Source organism: Gambusia affinis, linkage group LG11 (genome assembly GCF_019740435.1).
Source record: "Gambusia affinis linkage group LG11, SWU_Gaff_1.0, whole genome shotgun sequence".
In the NCBI taxonomy this organism is placed as follows: domain Eukaryota; kingdom Metazoa; phylum Chordata; class Actinopteri; order Cyprinodontiformes; family Poeciliidae; genus Gambusia; species Gambusia affinis.
This window is the reverse complement of record NC_057878.1, coordinates 2,876,287-2,898,235: the sequence shown is the minus strand read 5'-3', so window position 1 is coordinate 2,898,235 and position 21,949 is coordinate 2,876,287. Positions and strand designations below refer to the sequence as shown.

General features: G+C 38.6%; 1 protein-coding gene across 2 annotated transcripts in view; it reads left to right on the top strand.

Moving 5' to 3' along the window:
- The window catches only part of kcnh3 (potassium voltage-gated channel, subfamily H (eag-related), member 3), a 154,811-nt gene that overhangs the window by 84,182 nt on the left and 48,680 nt on the right, over window positions 1–21,949 (top strand). For both annotated transcript variants that reach the window (XM_044131139.1, XM_044131140.1), the window contains exons 2-3: window positions 8,631–8,864; window positions 15,851–15,985. In XM_044131139.1, coding sequence (XP_043987074.1) covers window positions 8,631–8,864; window positions 15,851–15,985 — 369 coding nt within the window. The remainder of the gene's footprint in view (window positions 1–8,630; window positions 8,865–15,850; window positions 15,986–21,949) is intronic.

Sequence of the window (21,949 nt, the reverse complement as noted above, 5' to 3'; positions counted from 1 at the left end):
ATTTTCCCATTCACATGAAACGCACACTTTGACTCACACACACACACACAAATACACTGTCTAATGTAATCATCTAACGTTGTTGCTGGGCCGGTGTGCTGGATTATTCATCAAAGCTGGGCAGCTGCTCTGCCTTCAGGCATGTTTGTAGGATGGATCCCTAGTTGGTCCATTTCAGCTTCTACTTCAAGGCTGCCACTCGTTGTGAAAACATCAGATAGCCCACTGGAAATAATCAATCCACTTTGCAAATGACGAGAGTTTGTGATGCTCTTTACTTGTCTGAGATAATATTCTTCATAAGCAGACCAAACTCTTGTAAGTTCGCCTAACTCCTTTTTTTTTATCGTTATGGGTTCATTGAAGCTTCTGAAGCTTCTTTGCTGTGCTATCAAACCCCTGCTGCTGGATATTTCAGTTGTTTGTTTCCTTCTGAATGAACGATGGATGCTATTGGGATGCATATTCACGTGCATATTTTTTTCCTCCACGTTTTAATTTGAGGTCAGTTTTGTGGCGATATTGTAGCTGGTATGCAGGTTGCAGATCCATGCTCTCTGTGGAATAACTCACTTCCTGAAAGGAGTGGGGGGGAAATGTAAATATTCTATGATATTCTAATGCTTTGAGCTGAACTTGCATACTGAAGTTTTTTTTTTTCAGTTTGTCCATATTTCCCACTAGAGGAGTTGCTCATGTGGTTCTTCTTGTCAGCTCCACTGCAGATTAAAAAGCACAACCAAAGGTCATGCATCATTTGAAGGGAACTTCAAACAGGAAGCTCATCAGTCGTCTTCACAGGACACGAGAAATCTAAGGGCCAGATATTCAGACAGAGCAAAAACTAATAAGGGAATGAGGAATATGTTGCAAGGCAATAAAGTCTACTCTCACTGCTCTTTTCTTTCACTTTGTTGTCTGGGCGCTCTCAGTTTTTGAAGTGATCAGGCAGCATAAATATAGAGGAGAGAGGTTCATCTCTCCTCTATTTTCATCTAAAGGAAAAAGATCACAAATATTTATTCAGACCGTGTCTGGGAACTGTAGCAGAGAGTTTAACTGGTTCTGTCATCAGAGACAACAGAGCATTTCATCTAACAACTGCAGGAGTAAACACTGTAAACAGGAGTAAACACTTTTTGTTTTAGTAGTGCCTATTATATGACATAGTTAGCATGGATCTGAAACTCGTAGGTACCTCCTGTCCTCCCGCCTCACTTCCTCTCAGCCGGTTCTTGACCACATAGGCAGTTGCCCAGGGCGCAGATTGCTGAAGGGGGCGTTGGTGGGTCAACTCAAAAAAAGAAAAAGAAAAACAAAGAAAATCTCCCAAGAATGAAATAAACAAAATTTGTCTTTTTTGACTAAAAAAATTACAAATAAAACAGTTTAATGTCCAACTGAAAACTGATTTTTACAAAATAAAAAACAAATAAAAATATATAATATATGTCCAGTCCATCGTAGATAGAAGTGGAAGAAAGTTCTGTAGTCTGATGGACCAGAGAGAAGCTTTTCAGCCCTCAGACCAGATGTTGCGTTCCCACTGTGAAGCATGGTGGTGGTAGCATCATTCTGTGGGGTTACTCCTCAGCAGCAGACCCTGGAGGGACTGTAAAGGTACAACATCGTCGACTAAAATACTGACTTGAAGGGGGTGAATATTTATTTACTCTATTATTTTTAAATATTATCTTTGCTTTTGTAGATCTCCATGATCAGTTTGACACTAAATTTTTCTAAAATTTTTTTTTTTTTGCTATTTCTTGACAAATGTTGATGAATACTTTTATAGGTGCTGTGCACAGGGAGAACAACCCAGGACCTTGATGCTGCAAGGCAACATTGCTACCTACTGCACCACTGTGCAGCCTGAATGGAAATATAAAGGACATTATTTTTTGAAAATAGCTATAAAGGTTTTTGAAAATAGCCAGAGATTAAATTATTGGACTGTGCCTTTACTGCTGGTGAGGAGCAGAGCTGCTCTAAATGCTGTTTGGTCAGAACGTCTCTCTCTTTTTCAGGTTATTTTTGCTGATTGGATGAAAACCCTGCTCTTGTTTTTATGTTTAAGGTCTGATTTCCTAATGGTAGCAACATTACCTGATGCCGCTGATGTAGCTGCTCTGGAACTATCCAAAATGCAGTGCAATTTTTATTTTTTTCATTTTCTAACTCCAGGATCTCAGCTAAATAATTTATGTTGAACACATCCAGGAGTTTCTCTGCTGCAGGTTCAGGTTCTGCTTGTTCTGTTCAGCAACAGGCAAATAAATCTAATCTTCTTCTGTCCTGGAGAGACGCACTGAGAACACAGGTTACTGTAAAAGTACATTTTTGCTGTGCTAATAAAATGGTTAAAGCTTCAAATTTTTCCAAATCTCCAAAAAGACAGAAAACAAGGAGCACTATGGCTTCCAAATTTATTCCAGTTTTCTTTCTTGTACAGTTTTCCCTCATATTTGACCTTCTCAAAAGCAGAGAACCGATTTTTTATTTACAAGTTAAAACTATCTTCAGGTACCAAAGTACAGCATGTCCCATACTTTGAGTGCAAATAGCTGCAGCATGTAAAAATCGGTGTGATTTTGGAGTCGATTCATACAAAGAACACTGAAAAACAAAGAAGACTCACTGACTTTTTGTTTAACAATTATGAAATCATCTGATTAAAATCAGATCAATTTTATTGTCAGAATAAAGTCAGGTGACTTTAATCAGACAATGTCAGATATCTGAGATTAAAGTCAGAAAATTAAAGTGAGAAATCCAAGAAAAAGACAGTATTCTGAGAATTAAGTCAAGATTCCAAGAAAAAAAGTCACAATTCTGAGATGGAAGTCCGAGTTCTGAGGAAAAATTCTCGTCTGAATTCTTAGAAAAAAATCAGATTTTTTTTTTTTTTTTTTGCCTGAGTTCCCCCAGTTCTCTTCTGTCTAAAGTCCCAGGAAGTGAAAAAGATTACTGAACATCACATAATGTTGGTTCTCTTCCTGTCTAAGCCTCCCCAGTTCTTTCTCAGCTTTAAATTAAGACACAGAAAAAACAGAATAGTCCATTCATGGTAATATATTTTTGAATGCTGCATACATACAGTAACCACGTGAGGATGTTTACAACCATGTTCTAGGTCTGAGCTGAACTTTCCAGTTATTTCAACAATAACATTTTCTGCAAAAACACAAATATTTTTAGTTTTATATTTCACATTGTATAATCATAGCAATATTCTCTCCTAATCTATGAAGGAAGGCCCTCTGACCTGAGGGGATAAAATGGAACTGAAAGTTTTTACACAGCTTCTTAAATGACCTGGTATTAAATGTGCAGCTGCCTTTTTCTGGCATCACAAAAAAAAAAAAGAAAAGTGTCATTAATTTATTAAAAAGGTTCTTCTCTGCCCCAGAGATCTCAGTTTGCTAACTAGAAGTTTGGGCTGCAGAGTTGAGGCTACGGGAGCCGCTGATAAATGATTTATTAGATATTTTTTAAGGTGTGTTGTAGCAGAATGGAGGGCAGAAATGATGCCATCCTCAGACAGACGGGTTGGTGGTCTTTGATGAGCAGGAGAATCGGTTCCTCCAGGCTCTGCATGCAGATCAGGCTGACCGCTCCAGGCCTGATGTGGTTGATGCTTTTTTATTTGGGGTGGGGGGTTGTTATATATCGGTAACAGCTCTTTAAAACTACCCGGCAACAATCCTTTCTTTGCACTTTAAGGTGAATGAATGGTCGGTCGTCACTCACAGCTGGTTGGACTACAATAAAAACCACAACAAAAATTTAATTTGTTTTTACATGTGTAACTTTTAAGAAATAAATATTTTTTTACATATTTGTTGCAAACTTTGCAGTGATAATATGGCATGAGACAGAAAATCTGTGGAAAAAATTGAGCCCCTCGGCCTTCTCCTAATGCTAACTAGAAACAACCAATCAGAACCAGGAGGCGGGTCTTAACGCCGTGAATGACCCTCCGTGTGGCGTTGCCCAGTCCCTCGTACCTTCCCTCCCTTTCTCTCTGCCACGCTGCAGCTAGGTGACTAGAGGCTATGCTAGCTAGCATGACACCGATTACAGCAAATAACCGGTTTTCTTGTAGTGGTAAATTGTTCCTCTGCTAGTGGCCCTTTGAGCAGCAAGTACATGTGGTTGATTGACAGCGCTAAGCCACTCCTCCTGGCTCTGAATGGCTGTTTTTGGTCGGGACCAGAGCATCTATTGAGACAGTAGACACAGACATTTTATTAAAGTTACTGCAACTTTAAGGAAAGTTTTAAGTGCGGTCGTGCATAATTCTGTCTATTCTAAGAGAAATGTTGTAATAACACAACACAAAAGTGTCGCCGTACAGGCCGACCTGAAGGGGTTTAAGTATCTTCGCTGATAAAACGTTGTGGTACAAAAGGTCAAGGACAGCACAAAGCATCCATTGTCAACGTTCCGTATCACATTTTCCTCTTTTGGCTCTGTTCTGGGTGGAAGGCTGTGCAGAGGGCTTCACATGGGACAGAGCTCAGCAGCTTGACATTTAAGGCTTTTCTCAGGTAGCCTGACAGACTCAGCCCAGGGAGAGTAAGGTGACAAACTGATGAGAATGAGGACATAAAGCACATTACAGTGCTCTCATGGCTGCAGCATGTCATCTGTCTGGGTTAGATGAGACCTGAGAATAAAAATGCATTCAGACTTTTGTTTAATGAGCCCTTAAAATTGAAGATATCATACAAACAGTGAGGATCTGCATGGATAAAAAAACAGCATTAGACGGCCAGCGCTCCTTTACAGATGGAGATTGTCCCACTAATGGAGGGGCATTTTCTCCATGGTTACTAATGATTAGGTGTGTAGCTTCTACATTATGCAGTTTTTGATTGCATCTTACTAATCTCACTTACTTATGAAGAACATGAATGCTAATCTTCTTATCTTTTAAACGTGTTTGCTGCCATATCAAAAGTTCACAATAAAATGACAAATTTAGTTTGCATCCTTGTCTATTTCTGCACCCTATAGCCATCGTTACAGCAGCATTAGGCTACCAACTAGCATGTGCTTAGGTTGTTTTAACCTAACCTAATTCAGGACGCTTTTCTAAAGAGAGTGAGATCATGAGCAGACAGGGGGTCAGTGATTATTCTTTGACAATCATTTCATACATCTGAAATCAAAGCATCCAAATTGAACCATTCCTGTGTTTTGTGGGAGGAGTCGGTTTGAACTTCCTCTTGATTTAAACCGAGAGGAGTGAGTTTACGGTCAATCAGATGTGAAGGGATTCAGTCTGGGGTTAGTGCTAGTTCAGGAAGTGTTTCTTCTTTAGTGTTTCCATCTTGACTCTCACCTGACAATGTCCAACTTTATTAAAATCACACAAGTCCCACCGCAGTCCACAGACCGACAGCCTCAAACGGTTCATCTGCATAATGTGAGTCCATACGTCGTCAGCTCTGATTGGTGTGACGGCACAAATGACGTGCAGTCAGTGAGTCAGCGAACAGAGGGTGATCTTGATGCTCTGACATTTGTTCGTGATGCTGGAGTTGCTAAGGAGACCAAAATAAATGGCAGCATACGTTTCCAACTTCCAGTGTATTCCTGATGCTTGAGTATGCCCCCCTGCCCCTCCCTCATCGCCGTTACCAGCTCAATCCAGAGTAGCTGTTGCGTTGCCGGTGTGACGCCACGCTCTCCGTCTCTAACAGCAGCTTCCCACCTTGCTTCCTTTTAGTCACTTCTAAATGGTCTTACAGGGAAATTAGACATTAAAAATACTTCAGACATGCCTAAAGCTGTGAAACGTGGTTAAAGTTGTTTTTGTCTTATACCATTATTAAGTTAAATAAAATGACACAAATTACTGTTGCAATTTTTTGAAAAAAAAAATGCAACAGCCTTTAAGTACAGCCCACTTAAAGGTTGTTGGGTCAGCTTCCATTTCTACATATGAATACAGGTTTTAAATCCATTTATTGGGGCTGCTGCCATGTTTGCTAAACTTTGTGGATTTACCTTTTAAGAGGGCATTTAGGGGAGGTTTGGGGGGGGGTAACAGGTAGGTTGTAGTTTCTCAACTTTACCTCAAAAGAGATTTTGTATGGGCGTGCTGTGGTGGCGTAGAGGATAGAGCAACCCACATTTGGAGGCCTTCAGTTCTCGACGCGGCCGTTGTGGGTTCGATATCCGGACCCAACCGACATTTGCCACATGTCTTCCCCCCACTCCTCCCCCCTTTCCTGTCAGCCTACTGTCATATAAGGGACACTAGAGCCCACAAAAGACCCCCTGGTGGGGGAAAAAAAAAAGATTTTGTATTATTTTCTTTCAAATTCTGTTTTTGCATTTTATTTAGGAAAAAACTCTTTCAAATTTGTTTTTCTACTATGGTTATCTTGTTAATATGTTTTTAAAATATTTGGTGGACACCTGAAAACTTTACTCAAAATCTAAGGCCTTAACAAAATAATGTAAAAGGGAAAAAAATCACCTATGTCAGACTAAATAGTAAAAAGTACATCAGTATATTGGTATGTATCGGTGTTGGCGATACTGTCCCTGTATTTATTTGGTATCGAATCGATATTAAAATAGCATCGCCCACCTCTGCTGTACATATTAGGATGGACCGCCGGCCTGTCGCCTGTCTTGTGCAGTTCCAGGTGCTGATAGTTTTACCTGGAAATGCTGCCAAGCCTGGGACCCTGAGTACACTCCCATAGCACATCCAGACCTCTGGGTATCCGGTGACATCAGCACTGATTCCCAGTGGAGGAGGAAGTAAAGCAGGAAGGTGGTCCTCTCTTCTAATGGGAGAACAAAAAAAAAAAAAAAACAGGGCAGGAAAGGGAGGAAAGGTTCCTGTTTCAAACACGAGTAATTATCTGATATGGATTGTGTAATGGTTGCTTGAGTGACTGCTGATGGTCTGAAGGATATCCCACGCTGTTAACTTGGGGTTTCAGCCAACATCTGCACTAGTTCCCTCTTCACTGCTTGTTGATTTGGTCTTAGGATGATCTTTTTATGCTTGTTTGATGAGTTCCTTTTCTTACCACTTCATTTTAAGCTCTCTAATGAGCTCCAGGCACACACACACACGCACACAACTTGTGAATCAGCCATCAGATATTTAATATGTGTTTTTACGGGCCCTCGGCGCTGATGGATCGATGGGAACAACGGAGCACAACGTAATAGATTGTCCCTTTCAGAGCGCTCGCTCATCTAGATGCCCGGAGCCGCAAACTGAATATGCAGCAGGGCAACAATGTTCCTCTTGACATCTGCATGCGTGTGCATACACACATTTGTCAGGAGAATGCTGATTAACAGCCAGAATGTGTTTGAAGTCAGTGAACAGCGTGTGTTCCTGCCTGATTGTAACCGGAGGGCGGACACGTGAGCTGCTGGTGGCATCAATTAAAGAAAGCTCACGCGGTTTTGTGATGATTCCTGTCATGTTTACTTCACCCGATCAATTCTTGTTAGCCATCTCCCGAGCCTCCAGCGGGCTGCCTCGGCTCTTCACGTTTGAGTAAAAAATGAGCCCAGTGCTCGGTTTAAGGATTTCTTTGTGTCTCCGGGTTTTAGTTCTCTGATTGCTGTGAGATTCAACCTGCAGGGGATAAAAATATTTGACGAGCAAATACTTGTCTTGTCTGCGTGTGTGTTTGTGTAGAAAACAGAAAAATGCCTTTGATGTACCTCAGTCGGCTTTCATGGTATTGGTTCTGAACAAATCTTTAACTTTTGAAGCGTGCAGACCCACTTCTGAATTTTTAGTTTACCACCATTCTTATTGGACCTCTAGTTTTAGAAAGAGTCAAAAGAAATAGCGGCATTGTTACATGTTGGGATTCGGTGCTGACAAAAATCTGAAAAAAAGAAACCCTGAAATAACCAATTCTGAATGGCTGAAAAGCTGATGGATGCGTGTAGAAAACTGTGGTGTTTGTTGCATCACTTTATCCTGTATTATCTTCTGTAATTGTTCCGCATCAGAGCCTAAAGGTCATATGTCAAACTTAAACGATAAAAAGCATCGGTATCAGCGGTCCTGTATTTACTAAGTATGAGGTTGACACAAAAACACGAAGCTTCACACACCTTTAGTCTCCTGTTAGTTTGCACATAAATGAGCTAACCCAGTTAGCTACAGCTAAAGGGCGCTTCCACCCAATTTTTCTCTACCTTGAGTGTCTTTAATCTGCTCTAGTTTAAAAACTAAAATACTTACACTTCAGACCTGGACTGGGTTACCCCACTCTGATACCAGACTACTTAAAACTTGATTTCTGGAATATTGAAAAATATACAGGATACATTTTTGATAAATTATCAAAAATAAACTATTTATAAGTGGATTGTTCGGAGTGCAATGGCATTTAGTAGTCGGGAAGTTCTTAAATGTAAGCATTTGTTCTCATACTTGGTTTTTAAAAACTAGTTCACCCCTAATTACTAACACCGATGTAGACAGGAAATGAAAAATTTCTTCCCACTAAACTCCAGCCCCTAATCATCTTTATTTTATTAAAAGTTTGACATATTGGTATCCTATGTCTATCGTGTTTCAATGAGTGTAACCTGGCTGCTGTTCTGACCGCTCTCCTGTCTGTCCTCCACAGACAGTAACTTTGTCCTGGGGAACGCCCAGGTCCAGTCCCTGTACCCCATCGTCTACTGCTCCGACGGCTTCTGCGAGCTCACCGGTTACGCCCGCGCCGAGCTCATGCAGAAGAGCTGCGCCTGTCACTTCCTGTACGGCCCGGAAACCAGCGACCGCTCCACGGCCCAGATCCAAGGAGCGCTGGACGACAGGAGGGAGTTCAAAACGGAGCTGGTGTTCTACAAGAAGGAAGGTGAGACCAGAACCTGCAGAGTTCTGGGTCGGTCAGCAGAAACACTGAGAGTCACTTCCACTCCGTCTGTGTTTATCCTGGACGTGTTTGTGATCCTGAGTATTCATAACACTTCAACTTTATCACATTTTGTCGCATTATAACAAGGTTCATTGTGTTTTATTAGGATTCAACTGTGTGTGACAAATTAGCAAAGACAGTGTATTATTGCCATTGTAGATAAAAAAAAAATCAAATTAAAAAGGAGAAGTAAATTCCCACCAAAAAACAAACATTTTGAGATTAATCTCAGAAATGGTCTAGAAAAAAACAATACATTTTCTGAGTTTCAAAAGTTACTTTTTTTACTTTTGAGACTGACATTTTCAGGGTTTCTTTCCATATTTTATTCTATAAGTACTTTTTATTATTAAGTAATATTGAACGTCCTACTGACCTTGAGCTGTTTTGCATTGAGAATGGACACTAATTTCTATTTGCACATGTAAAGATGTCAGAGAAATACAGCAGAGACCTGCAGCTGTAAATGCAACACAGTATGGACTGATGAAGGTCCGATCCTACAGGGGAAACATAATCATTGTTTTGTTTTAAAAATGTTAAAAGCTATACATCACTCTTCTTCCATTTCATAATCATGTGCAAATTTGCATTTGTTTGTCAATTTAAATTAGGGCTGGGAAATAAATCAATGCTATATATTGTGATAAACACAATCAATTTTCAATAGATCATAGGTCTGACAGAATCTTAGCTATCAGACCTAGTTAGCTAAGCAAGGTGGCATCAAGAAACTCACTCACTCTTTGGTTACCTAGCAACAACCTGTAGAGTAACTTGTCCAGCAGCTGTTTCAGGTTTCACCAATGGGCCTCAGAACTGCTTAGAAATAAATGTTAAAAAATAACAGCATGGAGAGAAAACTGTGGATAAAACAAATTGACTTTGTAGCTGTAATATCACAAAATGCAAAAAAAAAAAGTTCCAGGAAATGGAAACTTGCAGAGCACTGAGACATGCTGTCCCTGAGCTGCTGTTTGGTCCATATGACAAAAAAAATCCAGTTTTTCATTCTGTTGTGACTCAGCAAATTAAATTTGCTGCAAATTGTGGCCGTGTAGAAAGCTGCATTTCCATGTGTAAACCTAAACGGTTAGCAGGCTGGTTGTCTCCACTAAGAAGCCATTTTTACTGGATGAAGCCTGTGTGTTACAGAGCATTAGCTGCAGTTATGCAGACTCTGCTGAGGTTGTTGTAAACGTTGTCAGATTCGTTGTCGCAGCAGAATGTGAGAGCAAACTTTGCATCACTGTAAGTCATAATACTAAAAATGTGACATGATTTTTCTGCCTGTTGTACAGGCAGAGGCCAGAGAGAAGGGTAGGAGCTGAGCTGGCTTCAAGAAACTACAAATGTAAAATTTTAAAATAATGGAAACTGTGCATCACATGAGCAAAACACTTGATCTCATGTGAAACATGGGAACCACGTTTTTTTTTTTCGCAAGGGCTGTCACCAGACAAGTCAGAAATGTTGTGCTTTTTAATCTCTAATGTTCTAAATGAGACAAAGAGATCAAACTGTTCAGATAAACACTTGGAATTTGTCGTTTTGGTTTTAGTGAGAATGAAAAAAAGAACATAAAAGAAACATTTGTATTGTGTTTGTCTTTGTTAGTTGTTAATATCACAGAGGAGCAGACGTCTCCAGTCTCTCAGGATGCCTCGTGTTTTTATTCAGCTGAGTTTTTACCTTCTTAACTTCCACGTTTCTCTTTCATGTCCCGCCTGGACCCAAAGTGGATTAGCCAGAAGAATTTTTTCTTCTCTATTTCTTTCACAAGCCTCATTTCACTCAATCATTTTAGATTTTCACAGTTTTCCTTTGGATTGATGTTTTTTTTTCCTTAGAATAAATTAAATCATTTGTTCAACTATTTCACATGTTTTTGTGAGGATTTGGTTTTCTGTGTCAATTTAGTTCCTGTGTCATCTTGTCTGTTTTTCTTTTTTTACATGATTATTATAATTCGTTTCTTGGTAAAAGTGAAAATATCTCCACAGAAAAACCATGAAGAGTTTGAAGCTGTTCCTTTACCAAGGACTCTATTTTTAGGGATTCTCCTCCACACACTCCTTCTGAGAAATCTGCTCTTTGTAACTGGCCCCGAGTTATTAGTGAGCGATGTGTTCATGTGCAGAATCCAAATTATGTTCAAACTGTTTATTTCCCCTTTCAGAAGTGTAAATTTGTTGAAAATAAAATCTGCAAAAGGGAATTCTGGGAGAGCAACCCTAATTATTATTAACTGAGTTTGTTGTTTTTTTCTTTCTATGGTTTAAAATCATAACTTCTACATTTAAGGAAACTAATTGGCAGATCTAATACTAAGGGGATATTGCTACTCAGACATAATTAAGATATACGGTATATAAATAATAACACACTCATACTATTTAAGTCGAGATCTCTGCAAGAAACCAGAGAGCAGATTGTGATTTGGGAAAACAGGACAACCGAAGCCTGGGGGAGTGAAAAATGAGGTCCTGCCTCATTTAAAGTGTGAATGTTGTTAAACAGCTCTGAGGGCCACACATACATCCTCATGAAATCATTTTCATTCTGCAGAAAACGTATGTTTCTCCACTCGTTGACTGGCAACAATGTTGCTTTTGACGAATGATGATGAATTCTTCATCGCTTTGGTGTCTGACCTTTGACCTGTGAAAGGCCTTGAAGCAAATTCAACTGTTTTCCTCTTACAGGTCAGATAAACCAGCAGCTGTTTTCTCATTGCTCAGAGCAGCCTCTTGGCTAACTGCTACCAACACAAACTAACTGCTACCAACACAAAATTAACTGCTACCAACACGCGCTAACTGCTACCAACACAAGCTAAGTGCTACCAACACAAACTAACTGCTACCAACACGAGCTAACTGCTACTAATACAAACTAACTGCTACCAACACGAGCTAACTGCTACTAATACAAACTAACTGCTACCAACACAAAATTAACTGCTACCAACACGAGCTAACTGCTACCAACACAAGCTAACTGCTACCAACACAAATTAACTGCTACCAACACGAGCTAACTGCTACTAATACAAACTAACTGCTACCAACACGAGCTAACTGCTACTAACACAAACTAACGGCTACCAACACGAGCTAACTGCTACTAACAAAAACTAACTGCTACCAACACTAGCTAACTGCTACTAATACAAACTAACTTCTACCAACACAAGCTAACTGCTACCAACACGAGCTAACTGCTACCAACACAAGCTAACTGCTACCAACACGAGCTAACTGCTACCAATACGAGCTAACTGCTACTAACACAAACTAACTGCTACCAACACAAGCTATGTCCCTGTAGTTTTTCTTCTCAAACAATGTAGTTGCCATGTTCACCAACAGAAGTTGTAAAATTTTGTCAATGCTTCCCTAATGTTGGGAAGACAATTCCGCAATTGCGGCATTTTCATTAAATAAGAAATGAAATTAAAATCACGCTTGAATAAGCTTATTATAGAATAAGTCATGGAAATGTCATGTAAACAGTTACATGACATGCTAATTCAGCCAATCAGAGGAGATTCCGGCATCTCATTCAGGGGTTGGAGTGACAAGCTCCACCTACTTGTGAGCAGTATGCGGCATTTTGGGGAAATTGTTGTCGGCGAGTTATGGAGTCAACATGTTGGAATGGCACAACATTTTCTGAACTGTGATGCTGTGAGAGCTCTGTTTTCACCAGAGCTAACATCCAATTGTTGATCACGTGACTTGTGTGTGGTAAAAAAAAACGTTTTTCCATTTTGGTTTTGCGAAATACATCAACTTCAATACAGCTGAAACAACGACTCATCCTAGAACTTTTTGTTTCGTAGAAAAATTTGAGTTTTTTCCAAAATTGTCGTGTTTCCTTTAAGGAAATTTATTTGCGTAATTTCAATTTACGCAATTCTATGCTTAATGGAAATGCAGCTACTGTGTGGTACGGCAGATTGCAAAATTCTAAACCACTGTCTTTACACTTCTCAGAAGTGTAAAGATAGAGGAAATCTCCTCTCTCCAGGTTTTCATCCATCTGTAGGATGATGATGATGATGATGATGGTCTCATTATACCTTCGATTCTCTGTAGTGATTAAAATCATCCTGTTCACCCACAAGGAATTGTTCGGGGAACGTGATGTCCAGGGAAATCATTTCCACATTAATATGTTCACTGCCGTCTCTAATGCTCCACCAAAGTCTCCATTATCAAACTTTAAAATGACGCTGCGAAATGACTTCACTCTACGTGGAATGTGGGATTCTTGGTGAAGGAGGACACAAAGCAGAGCTTAATTGTGGGGTGAAATTGAAATGATCAAAGGATTTGAAATGTTTACTGCAAATCTAAAATGTGTGGAATGCACCTCTTTTTTTCAGGACTCCTCAGATTGGTCATTTTCTTGAACCACTTTCAGCTGCATACATTTTGGGGTTCATGGCTACTAGCTTTGCACATATAAACACAGAGGTTTTGCACATTCTTTGTAAACCGTGGGTAGGGTCACTGGAAACCATCCATAAAAATCCTACTTCTTTAAAATGTCTTGCCATACATTCTGAATTGACTTTATTTCTGGACCTCTAAAAAGTCATATTGAAACTGCCAGTCTGCTCTCCATGTCTTTTGGCACCTATATTAGGTTTTTTTTGTTTTGTTTTTGTTTGTTTTTTTAGCCCTGCATTTGGCTTCATTCATCTGTTTATCAACTCTCGCTAACTGACACAATGATATAATTGATATGTCTTATCATCTTAACTCTGCTTTAAACTTCAGCTGTGTTCCTCGTTCCTCATTGTTGCAAACCTCTGAATCATTCACAGAACTAATATGGTTGTACAAAAATGTTCTTTTTTTCCTTTACTTTCATTGAGTTTGATTATGCACCACCACACTTTTCTGATTCTCATTCATAAAAAACTTTGAAAACCGTGCAGCGTTTTCATTTACTTTATTATTTCTTACCACTTTGTGTTGGTCTATCAAATACAATCCCAATTAAATACAATGCTGTGCGAATAATGTGGCAAGATATAAATAAGTTGAAGAGTTTGGGGGTTTTTTTGTTTCTGCAACTAAAAATATATGAGGCAAGATACAAATCACCTAGAAATAACTGAGCTGCTGTTCTCTAACATGGATCAAATGTGATTAAAGAGAAAAACTTGTTCACATCTGAGATAAGCTCCTACTCTTCTGGCTTATTCAGATTGAATGTCTCCACTTATACTGGATCAAATTTAGCTGAATAAGCTGAAAATCCTACATTTTGCTCCTCTTTTTTTCTTGTAATTTTGTATTCTGGCACCTTTCTGACAGGTTTGTCTTCTTTGTGAATACAAATGTTCTTATCTACGAGGCTAAGACCTGCATAAACACCTGCCAGGACTAGATTTAAACTATCCTTGGAGCCGCTGCTCTGATAGCTGGAGCCCAGAGCCCCATCCTGGAAGACAAAGCTGTTTCCTTCTTTCTCTCTCTCCTCCCTCGTATACGTTTAACCTGACAAAATGTTCTCTGGTTTTAAGTTTTTGGGTTTCTCATTACCCACAATGCACCTTGGGGAGCGGGTGGGCTGCAGGTGAAGCTATAAAAAGGAAGCAGCGCTTTTCTCCTGGTGAAAATGTAATGTCATTTTTAGTATTTTATTCAGCATAATGCATAGCATTTCTAATGCAGTGGTAATTCAATTACCACTGCATATATATATATACTGTATATATAGCGCTGCACAGTGGCGCAGCAAGAAGGTCCTGGGTTCGATTCCCGGTCCGGGGTCTTTCTGCATGGAGTTTGCATGTTCTCCCTGTGCATGGTGGGTTCTCTCCGGGTTCTCTGGTTTCCTCCCTCAGTCCAAAAGGTTAATTGGTTTCTCTAAATTCTCCCTAGGTGTGAGTGTGTGTGTGTGTGTGTGTGAATGGTTGTGTGTCCTGTATGTCTCTGTGTTGCCCTGTGACAGACTGGAGACCTGTCCAGGGTGACCCCGCCTCTCGCCTGGAACGTAGCTGGAGAGGAACCAGCAACCCTCCTGACCCCATTAGGGACAGGGGTGTTAGAAAATGGATGGATGGATATATATGTTTTAAATGCATTCAGAACAACACATTTAATCTGATAGAGTAATAAAAGCACATTCTGGTAAAGCATCAGAATCATTTTAAAAACTCAGAGGAATTTATGTCCCTTATCATTTTGAGTTGTTAAAAGTTACCAAAAATCTCGATTCTTGATTATTTATATTTTTGCCATGAATAATTTTTGACTGATGTTCAGTTAAGTGACTTGGAAACGTCATATGTGTTATTGTACAGGATGTTCTGCGTATTTTGAACAATAAAAGCAAAAACTGAATATTTTGTCTAGAAACCAAAAACAACTTAGGTTGTTTTTCTTTTTCAGACGAAACATTCTAATTAAATCCTGATTTAATTTCTTTTCCGCGTGGACTCCCATCATTTCTAGAGATAAACAGAAAATGAGCGGAAATTCAAAAATGTATTTCAATTTCATTTGGAGAGTGGGGGGGAGGTTGATCCAGGAAAACAACAGCTGCAAGCTAAAAGATTCTTGAGATGTTTCAAAGTTCTGATGAATATGAATCACAGAGAAGAAAAAACTAATTGTTGTCTCTGATTCAGTGAAATTGATTTTATTAATTCTGAGATGTCATGTGGCGTTTGGGACACTAACTGAACAATGAACACCTTCAAATAATGAGTGGCACATAATAACATTCAGCAGCATCTCAAGGCAATCACTTTGATGGGAGATTTCACCAGTAGATTGAACTGTCACATTAATGAGAGACAGAGAAGATGCCTTCTGGAGAGTTTGGTGAGATCAGCGTGACGTTAATTAGCCAACATTACTGTCCATTCCCTATGAACATGTGCTCACCGTGAGTTCTCCTTCCAGGTACAAAGTTCTGGTGTCTGCTGGACATCGTGCCCATTAAGAACGAGAAAGGAGAGGTGGTTCTGTTCCTTGTGTCCCACAAAGACATAACCGACAAGAAGATGGAGCAGGATCCAGAGCAGGGGCCTGAAAACGGTGAGTGAATAACAACATACGTCCAAAAATAATCTCAGACTGACTTTGACTTGTCATCTGACACTCAGGCCTTACAAACAATCTTTATCTCATGGAATCAGAGACCACATGGCAAAATTCCAAGAGTTATTTTGAAAGTTTTCCAAAATAAAACATTTTTGCTTTAACTTTGGAAAAATAAAACAGTTTTTTTATTATTATTATTTTTAAATTTGAAAATTGTGCAATTTTTTTCCAAAGTATTTTATTTTTATTTTTGGTAAATAAAATTAAAATGTGATATTTATAAAAATAGAATTTTATTCAAAATGTTATGGATCTGTATTCATTTTAATGTTCTGTTGGTTTTCATTTTAACAACACACACAATTATCAGTCTAAATACCAGCCATTTCTTATGAGGCCAAAGACAATTGTTTTGATTTTAATGTTTACTGCTCAAACATGGAATTGTTGTCAGATGTACAAATGTACAAAAATGATCACTGGCTCCAAATGATGCTGCAAAGCAAACTGCATCTGCTAGTATCCATTGATAAGTCAATACAAATGATGGCAGAGGAGGATGTCAACATTTACATCATTTATATTCATAGTTTAGTCATGGTGTTAGCGCTCATCATCTTTCAGCCAATCAGAGGAGACGTTGGCATGTCATTCAGGGGTCGGAGCGACAAGCCCCGCCTACTCGGGTGTTTTGGGGAAACTGTAGTCGGCCATTTTACAGAAGGCAAAACAAAAACAAACCACCATTCTCCTTCCACTTCCTGCCTTCTTTTTCTTCTTCTTCTTCTTCTTCTTCTTCTTCTTCTTCATGGTTTCTCCCTTGAAGAAGAACATCCGGCTGTTTGTCATGTGACTTGTGTGATGCGATAAAAGTGTTTCCATTACAGTTTTGCACAACACATCTGTTTTGATATGGCTAAAAAAATCACCTCAACACTTTGTCCTAACGCAAAAATATTTTTATGTTTGCATTAAGCTAATTTATTGTCTCACTTTCAATTAGCTCAGTTTTATGGAAATATGGCTAGAGTTTTAGAAGATCTGTTTCAATAAATGACAAAATAAATGCTTTGAATTTTAAGACACCTTAGGCTTTGTTTAGGTATTGAGTGGTTACAGTAGAAGGTTTTAAAGAATCAATTCCAGTGTAAAATGTGTATCAGCCAATCAGGGATGATCAGAAAATAATGTCAAAAAACTTCAGGATCTACAAATACATGGGTCATGTTCTTTCCACTTCACAAATGTGCACTAATTTGTGCATATTTGCACATATTATAATCCCAATAAAACCCAATACTGTTTGTGTATTTAATGTGAAAAAATGTGCAAAAATGAAAATAAGTAGTTTAGGAAAACAGTTTAGAATCTTGTTCTGCAGTTCCTTAATTAGCAAAGTAAGTCTACCCGTCGTAGTAATTAATGTGGTTTTTACGACTAACTCTTATAGGCAATCAAAGTTTTACAGTTGCCGTGTGAACTCCGGTGCAGCAAGTGCATCTGGAGTCATTTTCATTGCCTTTTATTGTGTTAAGTTTATAACGGGTTTTTTTCTTAAGTGTTAAGTGTTCGACACCTGTGGTGATAATCTTTCCAAACAGAATGTAACCTACTGGGCTTTGAGAACATCACTTGTTCGTGGATGAACTTTCCACTCTCATATTCTTGATGTAAACATAGCTGCATATCACGAAAATATTCATAATATGAATAAAACTTTCCAATCAGAGCCACGTAGGACAAACGAAGGAAACCAGGATGAAAGGCAGCTATGTTTGGATTCTGAATGGAAATCAGCCTCTGTAAGCTCTGATAATAATTTTCTATCCACATGGAGGAAATCTGCAGCATTTAAACATTTTTGCCCTTCAGCTCTCAGGTTATTATGAAAGTAAGCAAACAACAATTAACCATCCATTAATAATTTTAATCAGTCTTCTCCCACTCTGCGTCTCACCCTGATTGAACAAGCGACTCTGTCAATTTGAACGTTTGATGAATGCAAATGACTTCCCTAAATGAAATGCACATGCTGCACTGTAAGCATTCAGACGAGGAGCTTCCTCGTTCTGAAATGCGATAATCCAGACGCTGACTGAGGGGAGCCACGTTTTAAATTACTGTGGAGAATTATGTGAGTTAATTAGGAGCAGAGAGGAACCCGTCGTCAGCTTGAAAGTCCTGTACCTGAATTTGTTGTTGTTGTTGTTGTTGCTGGGAATTCTGCAAATGAGGCGTTTTATGAGCAGCTTCTTGTACAATGAAGTTTTTCTGCTCCAAACTTTCCAGCTGTCTTGATGACTCTGTCTGCTCTGCATCCTCATGTGGGTGAGGTTGTGAAGGGTTTCCATTTTCCTAGAGGAACATCTGCGATAGAAAAGCCGGTAGTTTGAATCCTGCCATGCCACTTTTATTAACTATCCAATATCTAAAACACTCGTTTAGCAGAAATGTCGCCTCACAGCTTCTGGTTTTACTCAGTAACAAGTTCTGTTGTGGAAAATTGTATCAGGTAATATATTTCGACTTTATTAATCTGATGTTGTATGTTTTACCAGATGACATTTTCCATCACTGTCCCCTCTTTTGATTAGAAAATATGTAATATTTTGATATTAATCCCATCAATTTTTATTTAATCTCTACAGTTTAGTTGGGGTCTTTTTGTTTGTTTGTTTTTTTTGTTGTTTTTTTGCAGTAGTGTCCTCCACAGCTGGGCCAATGAACAGTTTTTTGTCACAAACTTTTCCCTTTCCTGCTCCCACAGAGCAGCTTCATGGCAGCCAATCAGAAAGATGAGCATCAGAAATAATATTTTCCTGAATTTCTCCTCTGTGGGATTTATAAGGACTATTTCTATGTTCTATCTCCATCATTTTAACTTATGTTTTACAATAATAATTGAAAAACAGGTTACATATTAAAAAGAATTAAATTTATGATTTAAAAATATTTTGGCTCCCGACCCCATTAGGGACAAGAGTGTATAGTCAATGGATGGATGGATGGAAGGAAAAATATTTTGGATTCCAATCTTTTTTTTCTTTTTTTTTGGCCATGTGTTTTATTTTTATCTTGCCTCCAACTTCCTGAGGCTCCTCTAGCACCTCCTCCCTCCACTTTGAAGAACTCTGGTCTAATCGAACAGCTTAGTTAAGCTCAAGTGTTTTTGTTCGCTGTTTGTTTAATTTGTAGAGCCAGTTTTTGTTTCTCCTTTAGGTTTGTATGTATGGATGTGTTTTGTTTTTGGGGTTTTTTGCTAACAATTTGATGAAAGCCATTCAGAAGTTTGGTTCCCATCTATCATCAGCTGCTTGTATCTGTAGGCCATGAGTTTGCCTATAGCCAGATTTACCTGCATTCATCTATTTATGAATTCTTCTATTGCTTTGTTGTATTTTTCTTGGCGTGAACAACATTGACTGACCTTCACCAGTTCTTGCTGCCTGCAGTTGTTTTGAATGATTTAGTGTGTTTCTCTCTTGTACCTGTGTGGAAGCAGGGTAGAGGGCCCAATTATGCAAAGCCATGTGATTGTGTTGGAGTGCGCAGGGTTCCCAAGAAACGTGTTCAGTATTTCCTGAACCCTCAAGCTACACTTCAAGAGTTTTCCCTTTAATAAGTGTTTTTATGTAGGCAGTGTTTCCATCATGCAGAAATATGCATATTAGGTATGAATATCTCTATAAGGATATTTTGCTCCTTGATACTGATCCTCCACCATCACCAACTTCCAGTCTGATATTTTATATTCCTAAAATTAATGATACATATTTCATTAAAAACTAGTTAGCTCTAAAGTATAATAAAATAAAGTGCTATATTTCAGCAGCATTGCCCCTACATTACTCACCAATGTTGTTTAGGATGTTACAGACTCTCCTGTTCCTCTTCTTGATATTCTCCTATGAGTAACAAATATTTTGTGCTCATCAAATGATGAATTTGGAGGAGGTTGCCCCTCTACTGTCTACACCAACTTCATCAACTTTATCACCATGGCAGCCTAAAGCTTTCACACATTTTCTGTAGCAGAGGTTAAAGTTCCAGCACCACAGAGTCATTAAATTCAGTGATGTTGATTGGCTAAATATTTATTATTTTTCCCTAGCAACCACACAAATGTGCCTATTTAGCTGCCAGGACTCTTTAGACTGTCACCTCAGGAGAGAAATGATGTCGGTGGAAATTCACTGTTGAATAACAATAATATGTATGTTATTAATGTAAGCACACATTAGTAAGGAAAACCGAGACTGATAGTACTTATTTTAAAAATATGCGTGTATGTTTTCTGATCTGCATATGGAGCAGCCGCCACTGGATTTGGTTCAATGTGTTGCTCTGCAGATGCAGAAATAATTTCATTAAAACCCAATCTGTTTGACCCACTTCCTGAACCTTAAGCTCAGAATCTCATTTCAGCAGGTATGGAGAGCGGAGCATGAGCAGGAAACAAAAAGGGAGAGGAAAAAACAGACGTGGACAGAGGGGGAACAAACACGGCTCTGCTTAAATAAAGTCTGCTAAACATGAAAAGTACAATCAAGGAGAAACTGGCCTCACAGTAAATCAATGAGAATACAATGTTTTGGAGAAATATTGGCAAATATTTATACTTTTCCACAAATATTTCAGCCACAGACTGAAATATATTTCATTAAGCTAACGTTCTCCAAGAAAAACTCTGAGGCCACAAACAGGAACAGCTGGATTTACTGAGATTAAGACATAAGATTAACAATACTTCAACATACAACTCAAGTAAAAGTAGAAGTATTTGAGAAAACGTCTACTCATCATCAGACGGACCAAAAGTAGAAAGTAAAGTGGAAATTTTGATATTTTAAGAAGCAAATAATGATAATAATTTATATAAGTAGCAAAAAAGAATAACAAAATCAGGCAATAGAAAGTTGTCCCAAATTTGTTTCTTTCAACAAAAACTTTTGAAACTTTAACACAAACTGCTTTGTTTTTCATTCAGTGGGTAGAGAAACCAGAAATTTCACTCAAGTAAAAGTAGCAATATTTCATAATAAAATTACTCAAGTAAAAGTGAAAAAGTACAGTGTAGTAAAAATACCTCTAAGAGTATCCTTTTTCAAAAATGACTCATTTAACTGAGTAAATGCAACTAGTCACACAACCCAATTCTGTTTATGGGTATCAGAGTAGAGGGGGGCCTAATTCAAACACAAGCCACACTTTACAGGTTTACAAAAATAATTTGTCATTTTTATTCCACTTCATGAATTTGTACTTCTTTGTGTCGTCGAGTGATATCTAAATAAAATACAATGAGGTTGTCATGGAGATGCGATAGAATGCATCAGAAAGCTCAATGAAGGAAACTGCAATTATCAGTTATTTAAATTAGTTCAGTTTATAGAGCTGCACTAACGAGCCTTTTACTTTCAGAATGTTCACACATGAACACACACACACACACACACACACACTGAAATCCAACTTTTAAATTTTTTTGCCGTGGTTGTTCATGCTACCGAATGACTCACATGTACATAAGAAGAACGTTCATGGCACAACACAGCGCATTATTTATGGAATTAATAAAGGATGTCTCCAACTAAAGCCGTTCAGCCATGGGAGTCGACAATATCGTCACAACATCACAAATGAAGCTAATAAAAAGAAAACACAACTAGCAGCAGCCTTTAGGGGAGCATTGACATATCTTTGAACACTCCTCAAAGATATGAATGTCTCAGGCGGATAAAGAAAATCGGTCAGTGGAAGAGGACCAGTCGAGTCGATGCATTCACTGATTTAAAAAAAGGTCATATCTTTGAGTTTTTTTGCTGTGAACGAGCTGGATCGGGTCAACGACAGATTTCTCAGTGCTTTTCAAGAAACAACCAATAAAAAAAGATTTTTTTCAAAATATTTTACAAAATCAATTTTCCTGAAGCCATTGAACTGAAGGACATGGAGTGA